Consider the following 20,595-nt stretch of genomic DNA (forward strand, 5'->3'; position numbering starts at 1 on the left):
AATGCTGATTTAGGGGAACAGAGGTGTGCAGAGGAGAGGATTCAATCTTCTTGCCTCCATCCTTCCACTGAACAGACTATCCAAACACAATCTGATATAGCTCAGACTCCTGAACTGGACTTTCAGGTCAAGGGACAGTATGCACATTTCCTCTTATTAGGAAGAAATACAGTCCCTCTAAATTTTTATGGTTTTTGGTCCCTGGGTACCAAAGAAATTGGCATCCCCGAATCAGTCGCACAAGTCGTTTAAATGATTCATTAGTTGAGCTTTGACTTCAGTGATTTAGTTCACTAACCCCACATTCTAATTAGACAACTAAGCAGGAGAGAGCGCAGAAAAAGCAATAAATACACTTACGTCTACTCAGAAGTAAGTCCCACTTATTTCAATGAGGCTTACTCCCAGGTAAGTGGGTATAGGATTGCAGCCTTAATTACCATTACTTGAAACAATGTTAATATTTGTATATTTAATGAAATGTATAGAAGAAAAGTATAGCAAGCCTTTAGATTAGGGGTGGGGAACATGTAACCCTCCAAATATTGTTGGACTGCAACTTCCATCAGTCCTAGTCAGCACAGCCAATAGTGAGGGATAATGGGAGTTGCAGTCCAACATCTGACAGGTCCCATGTTTCCCATCCCTGCTTTAAATAGTTAATGAACAGCACCATTTTCACAAAGAATTGCATAGTGCTTTAGCACCTTGGTATCATGTTGACATCATCTTCAGATGGCTGAACAAACAATTCAGTGAAATAGTATTTTGTGACACCTAGAAGCAAAAAGAAAATAAAAAGAAGGATCTTAATGCTGTATTAATTCACAATGAAACATGCAACTGAAGTCTTACTGAGTCATGATATTGGGACAAAGAACTAATACTGAATCCAGACATGCACCATAAGAAACTAGAGAGAGGGGAAGTATTTAAATGGGGAGGGGGCTTGAAATGTGAATCCCACTCCTACTCAAAACATTACAACAATTTTGAGAGCCGTGTAGATCTGGATCAAATGTCGAAATGGTGCTTGCTTTCTACCCCTCATTCCTGCCTGTTCCTCCAGCCTTCCCTTTGCAAGCAGAACCCCCCAACTTTTATCTTTGCAAAGTGAGGGCAACCGGCATTGGGAGGGAGACCCAGACAGCCTGTCCAGACAGCTATTTTGCCCACCAGGTGTGCCTCAGGCGCTGAAATGACACTTCTAAGCATGCTGAGAAGCAGAATTTCTTGCCAAGATCAACGGGTTTGTAGTTTTCAGAACTATAATTCGTCACAATGACTAACTGAACTTCCAAGGTTCAGTGGCAGTTTGCCACTTAAATGAAAGTTAAGAACATAATAGTCATGTTAAATCAGACTAAATGCCTAAAGTCCAGCATTCCATCCCCCAGCAGTATCATCCTCTTCTGGAACTCTACAGCAGCAAAAGCTAAAAAAAACTTTTGCAACCCCTCACCTTGAGGGGTATTCCTTTTAAATACCTCCCAGTCAACAAGCTCCTGTGCCATTTCATTCCAAATGGAAGTAGATATTTTAAAGAATAAGGAAAGTTTTGTTTGTAAATTGATTAACTGCCTGGATAGGAAAAAGCAGAAGGCTATTTCAAATCTCCCTTTTAATTCCTTCAGCTTTTCTCCATTCCCCAGCCCCATTCACAACTGGCTTTTCTTTCTCCCTCACTCCCCCCTTCCAAACCAAAAAGAAAAGAAGACCAACTCGCTTTGTTTTGTCCTCCAAAGGCTGTGAAAGGGAGCTATCACAGAGAAGGAAGAAAAAGTCTGGAGTGCATTTCTTTGGGAGAGGAAAAGACTGTCTCCTGGCCTTTCTGTGCTATGCTGAGGCTTGCCAGGGAAGTGGTGAAAATATTTAATATTTAGAAAGAGACCTGCAGGGGACTCAGGTTTATGGGGAACAACATCATACGCCTGATTCCCCTTCACCTTAATTCTGTAGTAGAGGCAAGCTTCACTGGCTTGGTGGAAAGGCGAATTGCATGTGTTCAGAGCACTTTTATTATATTCTTGCTAGCTACTAGAAATAATTTTGGGCTACTAAGCCTGGACATAATTTGTGGACCCCTGATTAGATATGTATTTAACCTTTTTTGGGAAAGGGTTCTAAGCTCTATTAAAAGCCTCTTACATCTTACTTACACACACACACACACACCCCTTTAGCTGCCTGTGACAGCCTTCCAAGTTTTTGTTTGCATACTCTGTACCTGAGGGCATAACCTCTCCCAGCAACGACTTGCAGCGCTTGCAAATTATTCTGCTATTTGCCTTTGAATTCTGTAGGGCAAAGAAACAACATTTAAATGTCTCATCTCTTTAGAAAATTCTGAGGGGGGAAGTTACCTTTAAGTAAGTTATGCCACAGTCTAAACAAAGAATTAGATGCATTGGACAATTTTTTCCTAGTTTTATTCTGCATCCCAGAACAAATGGCTTCATTCCTATTTCCAACTGTTACTGTTTCCACATTAAATAGATTATTACCGTTCCACAAAAATTATCATACCAGTCCATGTTTAAAAATTATTGCACCTGGTCCCAGCTCTGTTACAGACACTCCGAATACATAACACAAGTGCTCAGTTGTTAAATACATTGCAAACATCAGATGATAAAGGTTTATTTGCAGATAACATTTTATCAAAATGGGAGGCAAGGGGTGTAGTCTCTCATTGTGTAAGACTGAAGACTTCTGCATGAATTTAACTCTCGTAACTTACAGAGTGGAAAAAGTACTGGTGATTGCAACATAAAATGATCAGAAGCTTTATACACAAGAAAAGGATAAGTACTAATAGTTATTACTATTTAGCAGTATATAGCACTTATTTAAGTATTCATAGCACTTTGGTTACAGTAGGCCTGTAAAATGGATCAGCATTATTATTCCTATATTGCAACACTATGGGAGCTGAGCTATGGAAAGGGACATACACATTTTTTGCATGTCGGAGACCCCAAGTTCAATCTCTGCCATCACCAATTAAAAGGATCAGGTAGGTAGTGGATGTAAAAGGCCTCTGCCTGAGACTCTGGAAAACTGGTGACAGTCAGAGTAGACATGGAGTGGGGAACCTGCGGCCTTCCAGATGTTCATAGAATCATAGAATAGTAGGGTTGGAAGGGGCCTACAAGGCTATCGAGTCCAACCCCCTGCTCAGTGCAGGAATCCAAGTCAGAGCATCCCTGACAGATGGCTGTCCAGCCTCGTCTTGAATCCCTCCAGTGTGGGAGAGCCCACCACCTCCCTAGGGAATTGGTTCCATTGTCGTATTGCTCTAACAGGCAGGAAGTTTTTCCTGATGTTCAGCCAGAATCTGGCTTCCTGTAACTTGAGCCCATTATTCCGTGTCCTGCACTCTGGGATGATCAAGAAGAGATCCTGGCCTTCCTCTCTGTGACAACCTTTCAAGTACTTGAAGAGCGCTATCATATCTCCCCTCAGTCTTCTCTTCTCAAGGCTAAACATGCCCAGTTCTTTCAGTCTCTCCTCATAGGGCTTTGTTTCCAGTCCCCTGATCATCTTTGTTGCCCTCCTCTGAACCCTCTCCAGTTTGTCTGCATCCTTCTTGAAGTGTGGTGCCCAGAACTGGACACAGTACTCCAGATGAGGCCTAACCAGTGCTAAGTAGAGGGGAACTAGTACTTCCCGGGATTTGGAAGCTATGCTTCTATGAATGCAGCCCAAAATGGCATTTGCCTTTTCTGCAGCCACATCACATTGTTGGCTCATATTCAGCTTGTGATCGACAACAATTTCAAGATCCTTCTCGCTTGTAGTGTTGTTGAGCCACGTATCCCCCATCTTGTAACTGTGCATTTAGTTTCTTTTTCCTAGGTGCAGAACTTGCATTTATCCCTATTAAATGTCATTCTGTTGTTTTCTGCCCAGCGCTCCAGTCTGTCAAGATCACTTTGAATTTTGTTCCTGTCTTCCGAAGTATTAGCTATCCCGCCCAATTTTGTGTCATCTGCAAATTTTATCAGCATTCCCTGCACCTCCTCCTCCAAGTCATTAATAAAATGTTGAAGAGCACTGAGCCCAGGACTTTGCCCTGCGGTACCCCACTCGATACCTCTCCCCAGTTTGAGAAGGTCTCAATATATACAGAGAAACAGTATACAAAGATTAAAACCCGTTTGCATAAAAAACACACGAACAGACAATATACACAAAAGAACATATACCTAAAACAACTTCAAAGAAGCAATCTCAAGCAAACAACCATAACCATAAGACAACCCAGGATCGATTAAAACTTATCATATGCTGCCAAATGCCTGGGAGAAGAGAAAGGTCTTAACCGAGCATCGAAAAGATAAATATACTGGCGCCAGGTGGGCCTCATTGGGGAGCTCATTCCATAATTGAGGGGCCACCACCGAGAAGGCCCTCTCCCTTGTTGCTGTCTTCCGAACTTCCCTCAGAGTAGGCAGCTGGAGGAGGACTTTAGATGCAGAGCATAGTGTATGGGTAGGTTTATGTCAGGAGAGGCACTCTGTCAGGTATTGTGGTCCCAAGCCGTGTAAGGCTTGTTTCTACCTCACTGACTGGTATTGAGGTACACTGCCTCTGAAAATTTAGACTGTATTTAGCTATAGTGGCTAATAGCTTAAAAAACAAAATAGACCTAGCCTCTATTAGCTTCCCCTAACAAAAGCTTTAAAGGAAATTGCTGCTTTATATGGGAAAGTGTGTGTGTGGGGGTGGACAAAATGAACATTCAGAGCCTGTATGCATGTGTTATGTTCACACACAAGCTCTGCTGCGACAACGACCACCCAATGAATTTTCCCCCACCCCATCTAAAAGTACATGGAATGGCAGAAGAGTCATGACCTGAGAATTCTGTATTTTCACTGGTTTGAATCAAAGTGGCAATACTTCCTGCCATACAAATTAAATCAATGTATCTTGTGTGACAACTTTCAGCTGCTGGCCATCTGCACTCTCTTAATATCTTTTGCACTTCTACTCTAAAAGGTCCTTGATATTGTCTGGAAGAAAATATTTCCCCCTAGAGATAACTGCTAGAATGCTGTGTGACCTCGGGGTGTTTAAAAAGTGTGTTAAATGAGGATTTGGCATATAGTTGCCTTGTTGGGGCCAGAGAGAGAAAGGGAAAAAAAATAAGGTGGCATCAGTTACCCTCAGGGCTGATTTAGCAGACACACAAGTGCATCGCTCAACAGCTCATTATTCAATGACTTATGACTTGCTGAATCTCAGGAAAATGGATAAACCACTCCATTAAGAAAGTATTGTGTCAGGTTATATGGAGGATTAGTCTGTGGCGTTCTCTCTGTGATGGCTGTTTCACACATCGACTTATTGCTTGACATTACCAGGTGATGAAGGTACACATCACCTTTCCCTAAAAGTTATAAAAAATGATAGATTTCCAAAGGCAGCACAAATAATTTAAAGCGTGTGTGCAGGGCTGGGGCAGGGGATGAAAGAAGATGGGGGAACAGGCCTCATGTCCTTTCAGTCAGAAATAAGATTGTTTAATCCTGCTCATGGTTTTATTGTATGTTATTTTGTTGTATTTTAATAAATCATTTTATTGTGAACTGCTTTGGGGACCCTTTTTTTAGGGCTGAAAAGTAACATGCAGATGTTTTTTTTTAAATTTCAGCTAATCCTCATAGGGACATAGGAAGCTGCCTTATACTGAGTCAGACCCTGGGTCCATCTAGCCTGGTATTGTCAGCACTGACTGGCAGCGGCTCTCCAGGGTTTCAGGCAGGAATTTTTCCAGCTCTACCTGGATATGCCAGGGATTGAACCTGGAACCTTCTGCATGCAAAGTACGTGCTCTGCTACTGAGCCATTGTCCCTCCCCTAAAAGGGAGGCTTTTTAATTTGGCTCCTACATTACATTACATTGTATTTGAAGTGTTTAAATCTTTTGTAAACTTTCCAGAGAGCTTTGGCTATTGGGAGGTATAGAAACAACAACAACAACAAACAATGCTTTCAAACCAATTCCAAGTCTATCTCCATACACAGATGAAAGTGGGGTTTCTAAGGCATACAGTCACAGCTAGGTTCAAAAGAACCACTCAGAAGACCAAAAAAAGGAAGTGGGAGCCATTTTAAATAGTTGCTGAATGCGCTCTGGGGGAGAACTATATGTAGCCATATGAGCACATATGAATTTATGAAACACCTTCTGCTGAATCAGACAATTGGTCCTTCTAGACCAGCATTATCTCTCCTGTCTGGCAGTGGGTATCTGGAGTCTCTGGCAGATGCCGTTTCCCAGCAGTGCTACTGTGATCCTTTAACTCACGGATGGAGTACCTGCAGCCCTCCAGATGTTGTTGGAGTAGAACTAGAACTTCCTTCATCCTGACTGAAGCTGATGAGAGTTGGAGTCCAAGAATGTCTAGAACAGGTCTGCCTAACCTGCTGCCTCCAGATGTGTTGGAATACAACTATCATGCTGACTTGGAATGATGGGAGTTGTAATCCAACACATCTGGTGGGCACAAGGTTGGAAATCCTGCTGTAGAGGCCACCTAGCCTGCTTTAACTGGAGATATTAGGGGACGAACCTGGGCCTTTCCGCATGCAAAGTACGCACTCCCCCAATCCTGAAAAGCAAAAGGCATATAACGTTTAGGCTTACTCATTGCTTCTTGCCCATTGTACTCACAGAGACAGAACCGCTACTTTGAGAAGTAGCACCCTGAGACTCTGGATGAAGAACTTCAGCTCCTGACCCAGTCAACTCACTTCCTGAATTAACCAGGAAGTAATTGTGTGCAAGAAAACAGTCATCATATTGTGGGTGAAGCAGGCTCTCATTGAAGGGGTTGGGATGACAACACCATTCCTCCACCAAATCACTCCAGTTCTCACTGGGAAGGTAAAGAACTCTGAGAAATGTCCTAAGAAAGAGGAAAGAGAAAGTTAGTTGTTATGACAGCGGCTATTTAGACTTTGCCTATGCGGACAGTCCTTTTGGTAGAAAAACAGGAGTTGACTTCACTCTTTCCAGAAAATATTTTAACTGCCTTACCTTACAGACGGATGTTTAAAAAAGCAAAGTTGGGCAGTAAAGGGACAAAATAATAATTTATAAAGCATTTAAGTAACCACACAAAGACTTGCATCACACCCTAAAGCAGGGGTGAGCAACTTGTGGCCCTCCAGATGTTTGGGCCTACAATTCCTATCAGCCCTAGACAGCATAGCCAACAGTGAGGAATGTTGGGAGTTGGAGGACACCCCTGCCCTAAACGTAAAACTACTGAGACTTTCAGATTTTGAGTGACCATAACAGAGACTACAGCAAATTCTGTAATATAATGTTTGTAATGAACAAGAAGTAGCAAAAGGGCAAAATTCTTCAAGGGAGACCTTAGGTAGTTTAAGGTTACTTTCAGATGGGCAAAAATCACACACACACACACACACACACACACACACGGAATGTTTTGATATAGGGTCTTGAATTTCATGCTGAGCCTGGCAAGAGGATGATTAGTTGGTAAGAATCTAGTAAGTCCACTGGTCACGACACAAATCAGACCAGCCAATATCAGGCCTAGGAAAGGACATTATGAGCCTTCTAACATAAGCAGAGATACACTTGCAGAACATTAATTTCAGTCTTTTGTATAACCACCTCAATACCTAGTTCTGAAAGCCTATACTGTTGTCGCTGAAGTTTCTTGTAAAAAGTATATACAGTTCAGTTGCTGTAATAAACAGAAAGAAACAAAGCTCAGTCCTGTGGCTGTGCTAGAACTTTGAGCATCAATACGTTTTCCTAGCACACAAGACCAAGTCTTTTGTGTATGCTGGGAAATTAATGCTCAGCACAAAATGTAATGCAATAAACTGAAGCTTAAACAGATGACACCTTCTGCGTTTCATTTTTCAGTGTACCTCTAAAGCGAATGTGTAGTGATATTGGGGATTAATGGAAAAGGGTCAATGCCAGAAAAGTTAGCTGAGGAAAATTAATTTAAATGCCACTCTGTTCAGTTCTACGAAAGCTACTGAATGGCAAGAGCAATACCATGAAAAGCATTTTTCCTATGTGTCATGCATAAAAGAAGCCTGCACAAACTCTGCTTGACCAAACTTTGCACAGTTCAGCAGCCAGGTATTATGGCCGCACAGGTGCTCAACAACCACGCTGTTTTGCAATCTCTTCAACATCAAAAACAGGCAGTCTCCGATTAACCACCGTACTGCTACAAATGCTCTGTAGCTTCCAATTAGGAAAAAGACATTCCATGGCCTCCTAACCAAGAAATACGGGGAAGGCGGGGGGATCTCCCTGCTAATGAGAAACCAAACATCCCATGGTAACACATAGTAAACAAAACAACTACAATGCAGGCCACCATGCTGGCCCATTGTTAAAAATTCAGAATAGTTGCCCAGAGAATTCTCATTATGGGGCAGCAGATTAATGTCATAAATAAATATATTTATTACTAAAAAAAAAAAATCACCAGAAAGTAAACCAATTTAACAGGACTGTTCCCTAAGCTTAATGTTATTTATTTGGAAATCTGGATATCTCACTCTTCAACCCAAAGGATCTCAGAGGTAGAGAAGAATTAAAAGAAAAAGAAAAGAAATGGTGTTAAATGAAAACAAAAAAGTAAAAATTGGGGTGTGGGGCGGAAGAGGAGAGCGCAAAATGTGTTATTCATAATGGACACGGGGCAGAAGTACATAGGTAGCATATTGCTAGATCTCAGATTCTCTGAAGGGAAGTTGTAACTCCGCAGTGGTAATAGTTTATATTGCCACTACAGCTTCATGCTTTGCTTCCTGGCCAGGTCAATACAGCTAGACTTTCTGGAGCTCAAGCTTGGCCTAGGCCAGCCTTCCACAACCCGGGTTCTTCCAGAAGTGTTGGACTGCAATTCCCAGCATTCCCAGACAGCGTGGCCTAGATAGTGGTTCCCTAGATAGGGGTCCCGCCTCCCATTTTTTAAATAAATGTACATGGATCTGTATAAAACGCATACAACTTTCTAGCAGTTTTATACATAGACTGGTTCGGACGGCATGAGGTTAAATAACCCATGATAGGTTATTTAACCCAACATGGGTTATCGTGTCGTCTGTCAGGAATGTTTTCATCCACGATGGCTTATTTGCCCAAAATAACCCACTCTGATAACCCACGGTCTGCATTAGGGGTTATTTAACCCACCATGGGCTATCGTGTCGTCTGGCAGACACCATGGGTTATTTTGGTCACCTACAAAGTTCTTTGTATTCTTTGTGTTAAGGAGACAACCTACACGGGCTATTTCACTAGTGACTATGGGGGGGTGGGGGTGGGAATGCCAACTGGGAACACCTTAAGTTGGCAGGATCACGACCAAACTTCACACACAGCCTCCCCTAGTCAGGAAGCACCCGATCTACCATCAAAACCCTGCGCAATTACCACAAAGGAGCAAAAATCCCAAGTACATGAAAAAGGGGGATGTGGGTTGGGTGCCTCCTGACTGAGGGAGGCCGTGTATGAAGTTTTGTCTGGATCCTGCAAACTTTCAGTGCCATAGTAAAACAGAGTCACTGCTTGGGTGGGAGGACTCCAGCAGGATAGGGGGCGGGGGGAGTCAAATTCCACACAGTAGCTTAATAAGCTACTTACAGTAGCTACTTACAGTAGCTTATTGGCCCGGTCATGTGGCAGGGCATCACAGAGTATTAAAAAAATAAGCTACTATGAGTAGTTTATTAACCCACCATGGATTATCGTGATATCCAAATACGGCCATAGACTTCAACAAAAGCAGACCAAACGCCCCAAATAAGTAATCATTTGAAGGTGACGTCTATATGCCACCTATTCAAATACTGAAAACATTGTAATGTCCTCAGTTCATTGCATTATATCCTTCCAATGTTGTAATATCAGTCTTTTAGCTGTCAAAAGGGCGTGGAGAATCCATTTATGCTGACTCTGTTAATTTCCATGAAGCAGGTAAATAATTTAAAAGAGCGTGTACATCAGTGAATATTAAAGACTGTTCCAATACAAAATCTGTGTAATGACCTCCCCGCAAAAAGAAGCAACTACTAGATGTTCCCAAAACATACGTTCAAAAGAAGCATTAGCTGTATTGCACTGCCAGCAATTAGCTGAATTAGACAATCCCTTATTAAAGAGACATTGCGGCATCTAATAGACACAAGACAAAAGTTTTTGCTGAATAAAATGCAGCCTAAGATCCATAGACGCGAGAGGTAGAAGCCAAAGTGGTGATCCACTGATGAGGCATTTTGTGCTGGTGCCCACAGCAGTTTTTCAAATTCCCAAATGCACACACGGGTCCAAAAAAGTTGGGGGCCCCTGGCCTAGGAAGTCTTCACATCACCTAGTATGAGCACAATGCAAATACATACATTCACCCAGAGGAAAACTGTAATGGAGCCCAGCACTTACCGACCATTTATTACACTCTCACCACAAGACTGACAGTAAAAGGTGCAACTCGTTTTGGATTTAAGGCTGTCACCAATAGGTGGTACCAGTTCTGAAATGATATTGAAGAACACAACACATGCTACTTTAAACATTACAAAGCAAGTAAAATTACCTTCACATTCACACCAGAAGACACCCTGCATAGCACAGGATTCACAAGAAAAATAATAATAATGAAATGTATATAGCATATTTCAAGTGTTCAAACACTTCCTTATCTCAGTAATGATACAACAGTCCTGTAAGGTAGGACAATATTATTATCCCCACATTACACACAGTACTCTGAAACTGACAGAATTATCATCCAGCTAGCAAGCTCATAGCTGAAATGAGACAGAGACTTTCTGGAGGATGAGGCTATCAAAGGTTCCTAGTCATGATGGCTATATACTACCTCCTGGATCAGAGGCAGAATGCAGGGCACGGCGGGAGAAGGCTATTGCGCTCATTGTCCTGCTTGTGGTCTTACTGTAGGCATCTCGCTGGCCACTATGAGAAACAGGATGTTAGAATAGACAGGCCTTTGGTCTGATCCAGCAGGGCTCTCCTTATTTTATTTTAAATTTTATTTTTAGGCTGCTTTTAAGGGTAAAACCCTCTCAAGGCAGAGTTCTTATGGCAGTCAAGCAGCAATCAAATATCATTTTAATTGACGTTAAAAAAGCAACACCATGGGCAGTATCCAATGTTGCCCATGTGCAGGAGAGACCCACCCCTAACACAACGGGCAGCTCGCGTTTCCTAAAGCAACCGGCCATGAGCTGAAACACTAGTTTCCAGAATGGAGCAAGTCAGCGGAGCTCGCTGAGTGTTTTGCCTTGTTTCTGGGGTTGCTCTAGAAAGTGCGAGCTTCCTGTTGCACAGGCAGCTGGTTCTGCTGGCACAACACAATCAACAGAGACGCAGGGGTGGTACTGGATACTGCCCCATGAAATTATACCTTTGTATCAACAATGCATAACCCACATATCATGCAACTTACACAGCAATCCTATACTTGTCCACTAAGAAATAAACGCCACTGAGCAAATTGGGATTTATTCCCTTGTAAGTGTGTATAGCCTAAATTCCATAGCTAAACCAAGTTTTCACTATGGGCATTGATTTCGGCCAAGATTACTAAGAGCAATCACTGGACGCAAAGATGTGCAGCATTGTGAACCGATAAGCCAAACTAGCCCATTTCCGAAGCAACATAAGAGAGTCACAGAACAAGAGCGCAGAATTATATTTCAGAAGCTTCAAAAACTAAGCAAGCTAATACAAAATCGCTATTTTAATGTTGTGATACTCTTTTGTTATGCATTTTGCCTGCGAAATGAGATTTGTTAACAACTTTCAGCACAGCACAGGGAGTAAATCCAATAAAAACCAAGTTGGAGTTAAAGAAACTTTACAGGCAAAGAAAAAAGCAGCAGCAGCAGTTCACAATGTGAAGTCTGTTGAAGCAAATCTCACAGCTAAAAGTTAAACCTTCACCAATCCTATACTGTTCAGTGAAATTGCAGCTTTCCTAGAAATCATACTTAATCCTTCACAGTTTGACCTACTTGCTTTACAAGAAGCTAACTCCAAAGTTGATAACACATCACTAACAAAAAAAAAATAACAAGGGACTCTCACTTTTATTGAAATCTGCTTGAACTAGCAGTCTCATATGTAAGCCATCCCCAGGCACATATTGCAGTCCTCGACAGGAAGAAGGAACAATCCTGACCTCTGGTGGAAGGTTGATTGGCTTGCAGTCTTCACCATTTTTTAGCTCTAGCAATGATGGCATCACTGTAATATCCACAGCCCAGCGTTCTGGCTTTAATTGGCTAAAAATATTAAAAAAAAACATTTACATTCTATATGTAGGAGTTTTGCAATAATGAATTGAAAGGACCAGGAAAGTCTGAAAATAACTATATGGTTTTTTTTTACTTACATAACTCCCTTTGGAAATATTTGCCATGCAAATTAAAAAGCAAAAGCAGTAAATATACAATAAAAACATTAAAAGAAGTGGGTGAAACCAGGGTGCAGTGGGAGAGGGGAATTGCAAAAACTGGGATCTTGTGTGAGTGGTGCAAGATTCCTTCACAGAATTTAGGTTGATTCTCCTCTCCCACTGCAGCCCAGTAAGGCACCGTTCACAATATTCTTTAGGAGGTACAGAGTGCTGAAAGTGGGAGGAGGAGCACAAGGGAAAAGATCCATTGCACAAGCCTGTTGCCTTCCACTTATGCAATGTTGGATTTCACGCAATAAAGTAAACAAGACAATGAAATAACAATGAGTAACAGTAGAGTGAAAAACTACATGTCCAGTGCTTAACATACAACTTCTTTCTAGTAATCAAATACAACTCATTAAATAATAAAGTGGGATAATTAGTGGGCGCCATGCAAGGAACTGTTAAAATCTAAAATAAGCAATTTTATATCCTAATGTATTTGAGAGCTATATATTGCAGAACTGATATATATGTTTATTAGTATAAATTGGTTCAGACACTAAGGGAGCAATCCTATAGCCACTAGACAGCGGCTAGATGGCCATAGGATATTGTGTTATCCGGGAACCGACCGGAACCGTGCTCCAAGGTTGGTTCCCGGAGAACCGACCTCCCCCGACTTCCACGCTACCTCGGAGGCAGCACGGAACAGCCCCATCCTCCGCACTCGCGAGAGTAGCACGGAGAGGCCGGAAAGGGGCGTGCCTGGAGGCATTCTGGGGCAGGGAGGGCAGAAATGCCTGTACGACACATCAAATGTGTCGTACAGCAGCCTCCTCCCCCACTCTGCCCTCCCGCAGCTAGACAGCTGCAATCGGCTGTCTAGCCAAAAATGCAGGGCAGGAGAAGTGCAGAGGGAATGATCCCCTCCATGCTTCTCCTGCCCTGCTTTGGATAGGTGGTCGCCTCCAAGTTCGGAGGCGGAAGCCTATCTGGATAGGATTGCGCCCTTTCTTTGACAGTGGGTATCAGTTTCAGTTAGAATAGAGCTTGGTTGGGAGTTTGGAAAAGGCACAGGTAAACAACTACATAAGCGAAAGAAGAGATAATTAAATCCTGCTAAATGGAGATATTATTTCCAAATAAGATTAATTATAGATTACATATCAAAGTCACACATCCATCTTGAACATGTTTATCTGGAATTTCTACTTAAATTGGTAGCACTCAGACCGTTTTTGTCAATTTTGTGCTATTGGTATGTGTGGACAGAAAGTATTACATTTCCATTGCAAACCCATTTAAACAAACTATAGGCCTCTTCAGAAATTTTCCTCCATGCAAAGGGCAAATGTGAGGGGGAGAAATGAACCTCCTGCCCCCACACCTGCTGGTGCATGCCCTGCTGGCCTTACCCCCACCATTCATGCACTGAAAGCAGATGTTTGGAAACGGGCAGCTACTTGCATTCAGCTCCATGTGATCAAAGGCCTATTAGCTGTACACAAGGAGAAGTTTTGAATAGGGGTTCTATGTAAACTCCATGTGTGACATCAGCTGGGATAAGTTTACACTACTAAACTTGTTCCAAAGAACCTCAGTATTTTCTGAAGGTTCTGAATTTCTGTCAAATACCTTGGGTTTCCTTAGAGAACTATAATTGCTTTGGTTCTCTTGTGGGTAACTACAACATTGAACTGGTTACATTTGTGCTGTGGTTCACACCCAATAACCACACCACAAATGTAACCAGTTCAGAGCTGTAGTTACCCATAAGAAAACCAAAGCACACCAAATAGTGAGCCTTGTGTGGTGCAGAGTGGTAGGCAGCAGTATTGCAACCGAAACTCTCCCCACGACCTGTTCGATCCCAGCGGAAGCCGGGTCTCGGGTAGCCGGCTCAGGTCGACTCAGCCTTCCATCCTTCCGAGGTCAGCAAAATGAGTACCCAGCTTGCTGGGGGAAAGGTAGTCACAACTCATGACTGGGGAAGGCACTGGCAAACCACCCCGCTATAGTCTGCCACGAAAACGCCAGCACAAGCGGCGTCTCTCTAGGGGTCAGTAATGACCTGGTGCTTGCACAGCAGGAACCTTTCCTTTCCTTTCACACCCAATAATATGTTCTTAAGATCCAATTCTGAGGTGTGGTGAGTAAATAAAAGAGGCAGGGCCTTTTTAACTGCAGTACCAACTTTACATAGAATACCTTCCCTATGGAGGCCTGCCTGGTCCCATATTTGTGTCATATTTTGCCACCTTGATAAACATGACTTTTTAAGGAATTTGAAAATGACCAACAGCAGCTGGGCTACTTTTTATTTGCTCTGAGTGTGATTATTCCCCTTTTACTACTGACTTTTACCATTTCTGCTGTGGTGTTGGGTAGTTTTGTTTTCTGAGACTGCCATTTACTGGATGATGTGTTTAGTATTGTCCGAATGCCATTTGTATTTTATTATTATGTATTATTATTTTATTATTTATTATTATTTTATTATGTGTGTCCTTGTTTGTTATAAATATTTTGTGTAAATGATATTGAGGACTGAAGCCTTAAACTCCTCTCCACTGCATTACTGGTGACACAGTTTGGGGGGGATTACCAATGGGGGGTGGGGTGAGAAAAGTTACTTCAAAGCACAGTCCTATGCATGTCTCCTCAAAAGTACAATATGAGGTAAGTGTGTATAGCACAGGTGGGCAACCTGCAATCCTCGGCCCAATTTCAAAAATTCTCTGCAATCAGTTCAGACTACGTCTGAAATTGCCAAGAGCAATTTGTCCCTTCCCCAGCAGCCTGCTGGGCAGGAAGAGGGAGAAAGACTGGCCTGTCAGAAAGAGAAAAGGGGTGGCCCTACCCACTTTTGGGTCTGGACCCACCTAATCATTGGTTTCGTCCTTGCCCAGCACCCTGGCATGTGCCTCCCCCTACCTGCCCCGCCACACACAGAGATTAGCCCTGAGGGAATGCAGCCATCAGACAGCAGAAAAAGTTCCCCAACCCTGCTGTTTAAGATTGTAGCCTGCCAGTGCAATCCTATTCATTTTGACTCAGAAGTTAAGTCCCACTGAGTTCAATGACACTCACTTCTAGGTAAAGGTGCAATCCTATGCATGTTTAGACAGAAAAAAGTCCTACAACTCCCAGCATTCCCCATGCTGGCTGGGGAATGCTGAGAAATGTAGGATCTTTTTCTGTCTAAACATGCATAGGATTGCATCTTGTGTGTTTAGGATTGCAGCCCTCATGCCCTAGTGATAGAAATGCCTTAAGTTGAGCCGGGGTTAACTGGGGTTTGTCTCCAAGACTTGTTTCTATTACCAAGACACAAACGTACGAATTGTTGCGTTTAGGGCACAGAAAGAAAATACTGTGCGCTTTAGCATGTGCAGAATGCAATCCCCCATACATCTGGAATTAGGTAGATGTTCCAAATCAGAATGCACATCTTGCAGGTAAGCTTGAATCCAAGTCCCTACCATTTCAGAAATGAGATTTAAAAAAAAAAAAAAAGTAGTTCCAATGATAAAATTATTTCAGAAAGCCTAACTCCCCCACACAGATTAGTAGATTTCTCTTTTCTACAAAAGGAAGTTGTTATCAACAATCTTGCATCTTTATTTCAGGAACCCTCCCTCCCCCCCTTTCAATTCACACAACAGGTCCTTGGGAGTCCCATGCTGTTATTTCAGGTTAGGGTTTGGTAGCCCAGACCAGTGGACGCTGATGGCTCCGATTTCTGTGAGGCTGTGAATCCACTCTGGAGGCGGGGTATCTCCATGAGCGATTTACTCCGCACTGGCTGCATTTGGAGGTTATTAGGGATACATGACGTTGTGGCCATCCAGCAGCCACCCCGGAACTTATCAGGGAAAACCTGGATTTCCTGAGACTGTTTCAAGTATTCTTTTCCTTAAGTCGGGTTCTCCGCAGTATAGTTGCTGTATGCCCCAAACCCTGCACTGACCTCAGGTATGCTAGCCCTGCCCAGGGGTGTGCCTTTCACAGTGACCCCAGTCAAGGGGTGTTTCCTGTGTGTTTCCCGTGTGTTTCCCTTCCTTGCACAAGCCAATTAGTGTCTACTCAGAAGTAAGTCCCATTGTGCTCAGTGAGGCTTCTCCCCTGAATGTGCACTTCAGAATTTACAGAGATCCCCCTCAATTGACATGGCACAGTTTAAAGCCTAATTCTCTAAGTGCTGTAAAGTGTGATCTCAAGGCTCCGATTCTCTGTTGTTTGGTTTATTACCTTAGGAAGTAACTACTTTGACCCTTCATTATAGAGATCCTGTGCAGCATTGTGTTACAGTGGGGGCTGGTTTCCCATCTTTGTGTTTACTGCTCTCTTTCCCACAACAAACCTATCAGCGTCTCCTCAGAAGTAACTCCTATTGTGCTGAATGAGGCTTGCCCTCTGAATGCCCACATCAGAATTTACAGAGATCCCCCTGAACTGAATACAGAGTTTAAAGCATGGATTCCCTGAAGCCTGTGAACCTGTGATTCTCCGTAGCTTGGTTTATTGTCTTAGGGAGTAACCACACCTTTGTTATAGAGAACCTGTGGTTACAAAGGGGGCTGGTCTCCCATCCCTGTGTTCCCCCCACCACCATGTCTTTCCCAGCACAAGCATACGTGTGTCTACTCGGATGTAACTCCCACTGTGCTCAATGAGGCTTGCTCCTGAAATGCAGGTGCATCTGGACTTTCAGGGGATAAGAAAAAGGGGGGCGAGGGGGGAAGCCCCTGCCAGTCCGGTGACGTTCACTCCAACCCCCACCCCCACCCCGAAATATGTTCTGTGTAGGGATGTACGAAAGTGACTTACCTTTCCGCGGATTATGCTGATGCTGGGGGGGAGGCGTTCCGTCCCTCCCCCCAGAATCCTGGCCGGGGGGGGGAGGTGCTCCGTTCCTCCCCCCCCGGAATCCTGGCCGGCTGGCTCCGCTCCACAGGGATTCTGTGGAGCCGCCGGCCGGCTCCACCAGCAGCCGGACATCCGGCCGCTGGCTAGCAGGGACGCAAATGGTGGCGGCTGTAGCTGCCGCCGTTTGCGTCCCTGCAGTCAGCCGTGATAGGCTACGTAAATGTTTACGTAGCCTATCACGGCTGACTTAAAAAACGCGCGTACGCAAATGGCGGCGGCCATGGCTGCCGCCATTTGCGTTCCTTATTTTGGCACGTCTTAGTCTACATAAACATTTACGTAGACTAAATGTAGTCTACGTAGCGTCTACACTATTTGCGTTCCCCTTATTTTCGCCGTCTTAGTCTACGTAAATGTTTACGTAGACTAAGACGTGCCAAAATAAGGAACGCAAATGGCGGCAGCCATGGCCGCCGCCATTTGCGTACGCGCGTTTTTTAAGTCAGCCGTGATAGGCTACGTAAAGATTTACGTAGCCTATCAAGGTGTTTTTTTAAAATCTAGCTGTGATAGGCTACGTAAGTCTTTACGTAGCTTATCACGTTTTTTTGTTTTCTTTAACTGGAAATGGTGGTGGCGGCAGCCGGTCGGAAGACCGGCCGCTGCCGCCGCCCCGCCGCTGGAGCCGCCGCCGCTGCTGCCAGGAAGATCTGCTCCAGGTAAGTCTCGTCCCGGGGGGGGCGGGGGGCAGACCGTTCCGCCACCAATTTCGGGGGGCCGAATGCGCTGGCATTCAGCCTCCCCAAGATCCGTGGCGGAATTCTCTGACATCCCTAGTTCTGTGAAGCAATTTCACTGGTGCAGAAAACCTGCCCGTGGAGCCCTGCATGGACCAAAGCGCAGCAAAGCAGATTCCTTTTTTAAAAAAATCTGGACTCCTCCATTCGCTTCTCCTTCTGTTGTCATGGAGAAAAGGCGGGGGGGGGGGTTTCCAGTCAGAACCAGCCAGAACTCTAAAGGAGCTATCTAAGGTGCTGAACTTATTTTGGGGATACAGTTAGTCATCCTGGATAGCTGCTTTGGAGTTCTAGCTGGTTCTGACTGAAACCCAGACTAGGTCCACAGCCCCACCGTAATAGGAGCCACCAGCTTCCACTGACAGAAACCCATCGCCCAGGGTCTGGCAACAATTCCCGAGGCATTACGGTCTGAAGACCGGAGATGCAGCAACGTCGCTGAAGCTAAACTGGGTCCGCCCCGTTCCTGGATAGACGACTGCACGAGGCCGTGTTGTTGACCTCCTTCCACGGAAGAAAGGCGGCACAGGAACGTAACAAAGCCATCCCCTCCGCATGGAAAGAGTCAAACAGTAAATAAGTACCCGATGATCAGCAAGCCGCTCTGCGTCCGCTGCCTCACCTCCAGGAACACGGCGGCGTTCATCGCGGCCGTGCCCGGAAGGGCGACCCTGGGCCAAGGGAAAGCAAAGGCCCGCCGCGAGATTCAAGCGCTGCCCGGGGAACGCGCGAGCGCGCGGGGAGGGGACGCGCCCAGCCCAGCCCAGCCCAGGAAGCGCTTAAACGCATCGGAGCTCCGCCGGCAACGAGAAAACTCGGCGCCTCCGACACAGCGCCCTCCCTCCGCGCCGCCAGTCAGACAGCAGCCCGGTCGCTCTAGCTGCCAGGCCTTGCAGCCGTGGAAGCGCCGCCGCCCTTGTGTAAACCTGAGGCTGGGGTCACGGAGGCGCTGGTTGTTCCGAGGAAGAGTCCCTCAGTCTTCCTCCGATTTCGGATTAAGTGGGTTCAGGAATGCATTTTATTTTTTTTTTATAACCAAAGGGTTCCGTATATTTAAATCGGGTTTATTTGTTTTCACCCCCTGTGGCTTCACGTTAGGACTGAACTGTTATTTTGGTATGGGGATTTCTTCGTTCCGCTCCTCTCTCGCATCACCCGTTTTGCAATCAGAGGAGGCTTCCTTGCGCTCTCTCGAAGGGCTTGCAGCTCTATCCTACGCACGTTTACTCGGAAAGTTAAGTCTCGCCGTTTTCAGTGGTTTGCAATCCTCTGCAGATTTACCGAGAAGTAAGCCCACTGTATTCCACTGTGCCGACTCCCATGTAAGGGTGCACAGGATTGCAAGATTTAAAGGCACAATCCTATATATTTTCCAGAGGGTAGCCGTGTTTCGTCTATTTCAGTGAAAATAAGTGAGCCGTTACAAGTTGCGCACCGCTGCTCAAAGGTGCCACAAAACTTCGTCGTTTTTAATCCCGTACGTGTCTACTCAGAAGAAAGTCGCATCGAGTTTAATGGGGCTTACCCCTAAGTGAGTTGTAGACTTAAGTCTCCCTTGTACATACGGACGCAATTGTGCAGTCTTCCTTAAATGCACGACTGATCTATTTATTATTACGATCATTCGTGGTCTGTGGCTATTTAGCACTACGCCCATGTCCAGAGGCTGCATGCCTTTAGATTACCAGACGTTAGGGAGGGATAAACAACTAGGAGCAGCCTTTACTTTCATGACTTGCTTGTGAGCTTTTGAACCCAGCGGCATCTGGCTAGTTTCAGAAAGCTAGAAACAGCGCGCTGGGCTAGACTCGGCTCTGCGAGATGATTCATATGCAAGGTATGTGTACACAGGAGGCTGGGGTCAAGGGTAGGCATGGTGGGGCACCCGCGGGTGGGCCTGCAGCACAGTAGGGCCCCACCGAGAAGAGCCCCTAGCCTTGCTCCTCTTCTTAGCCATCGCAACCTGCTTGTTCACCTTCCTCACACTACAACGGCGGTAGTGGTGAGCCGTAGGCGCCGGCCCCTGCCTACTTGCTCTCTGCCTGTCGAGCAAGCAAGCGGAAGCAATGAGAAAGAGGATGCGGAGCAATAGCAGCCCGTGAGCGTGGCAAGGCTGACTCTCCGAGCGGGGGGGGGGGGGGCGTGAGGGTGTCTTGCCCAAAGGCCGTCCCAAGCCCGGAGCCGGCACTGTGCGTATACACACAGAGAGCGGGGCCACTCATATCCCCCCACTCGAATTCCAGAACAGTGCGAGGTTTGTGCTGCGCAAGTGTACGTGTCTACTCCGAAGTAGGCCCCCTGAGTTAAATGGGGCTCACTCCCTGGTAAGTACGTGCAGGATTGCAGCCCAGGCGAGGGACGTGGTAGCCGCAATCCAACACTCCATCGACGCTTGGAGATGCATCATCACGCACACGCCCTCTCCAAGGCGAGAGCACCAGGGTAGACAAGAGTGCGCGGTGCAGCTGAGGTCCGGCAGGAGGCGCTGTAGC

General features: G+C 45.0%; 2 protein-coding genes across 6 annotated transcripts in view; one reads left to right on the plus strand and one right to left on the minus strand.

The window, feature by feature from the left end:
- UBE3D (ubiquitin protein ligase E3D) overlaps positions 1–18,844 on the minus strand; it is a 101,669-nt gene extending 82,825 nt beyond the window's left edge. For 2 of the 4 annotated variants that reach the window (XM_084827015.1, XM_084827014.1), the window contains exons 1-6: positions 18,726–18,844; positions 12,122–12,318; positions 10,454–10,544; positions 6,683–6,917; positions 2,228–2,297; positions 708–777 (exon numbers count right to left, since the gene is read on the minus strand). In XM_084827015.1, the coding sequence (XP_084683141.1) occupies positions 708–777; positions 2,228–2,297; positions 6,683–6,917; positions 10,454–10,544; positions 12,122–12,278 (623 nt within the window). In that variant the 5' untranslated portion in view covers positions 12,279–12,318; positions 18,726–18,844. Of the gene's footprint in view, positions 1–707; positions 778–2,227; positions 2,298–6,682; positions 6,918–10,453; positions 10,545–12,121; positions 12,319–18,687 lie in introns of all 4 variants that reach the window. The other 2 variants (XM_084827013.1, XM_084827012.1) reach the window with 1 other exon arrangement.
- A 165-nt stretch (positions 18,845–19,009) lies between these two features.
- Positions 19,010–20,595, plus strand: part of DOP1A (DOP1 leucine zipper like protein A) — a 90,516-nt gene continuing 88,930 nt past the window's right edge. Inside the window, exon 1 of one of the 2 annotated variants that reach the window (XM_084826998.1) lies at positions 19,010–19,102. The gene's annotated coding sequence lies outside the window, so the exon portion shown is untranslated. Of the gene's footprint in view, positions 19,103–19,847; positions 19,941–20,595 lie in introns of those variants that run through there. The other variant, XM_084826996.1, reaches the window with a different exon arrangement.

The sequence above is a fragment of the Heloderma suspectum genome, chromosome 1 (assembly GCF_057233095.1).
Source record: "Heloderma suspectum isolate Gila_16-S chromosome 1, 16-S_ref, whole genome shotgun sequence".
NCBI classification, from domain to species: domain Eukaryota; kingdom Metazoa; phylum Chordata; class Lepidosauria; order Squamata; family Helodermatidae; genus Heloderma; species Heloderma suspectum.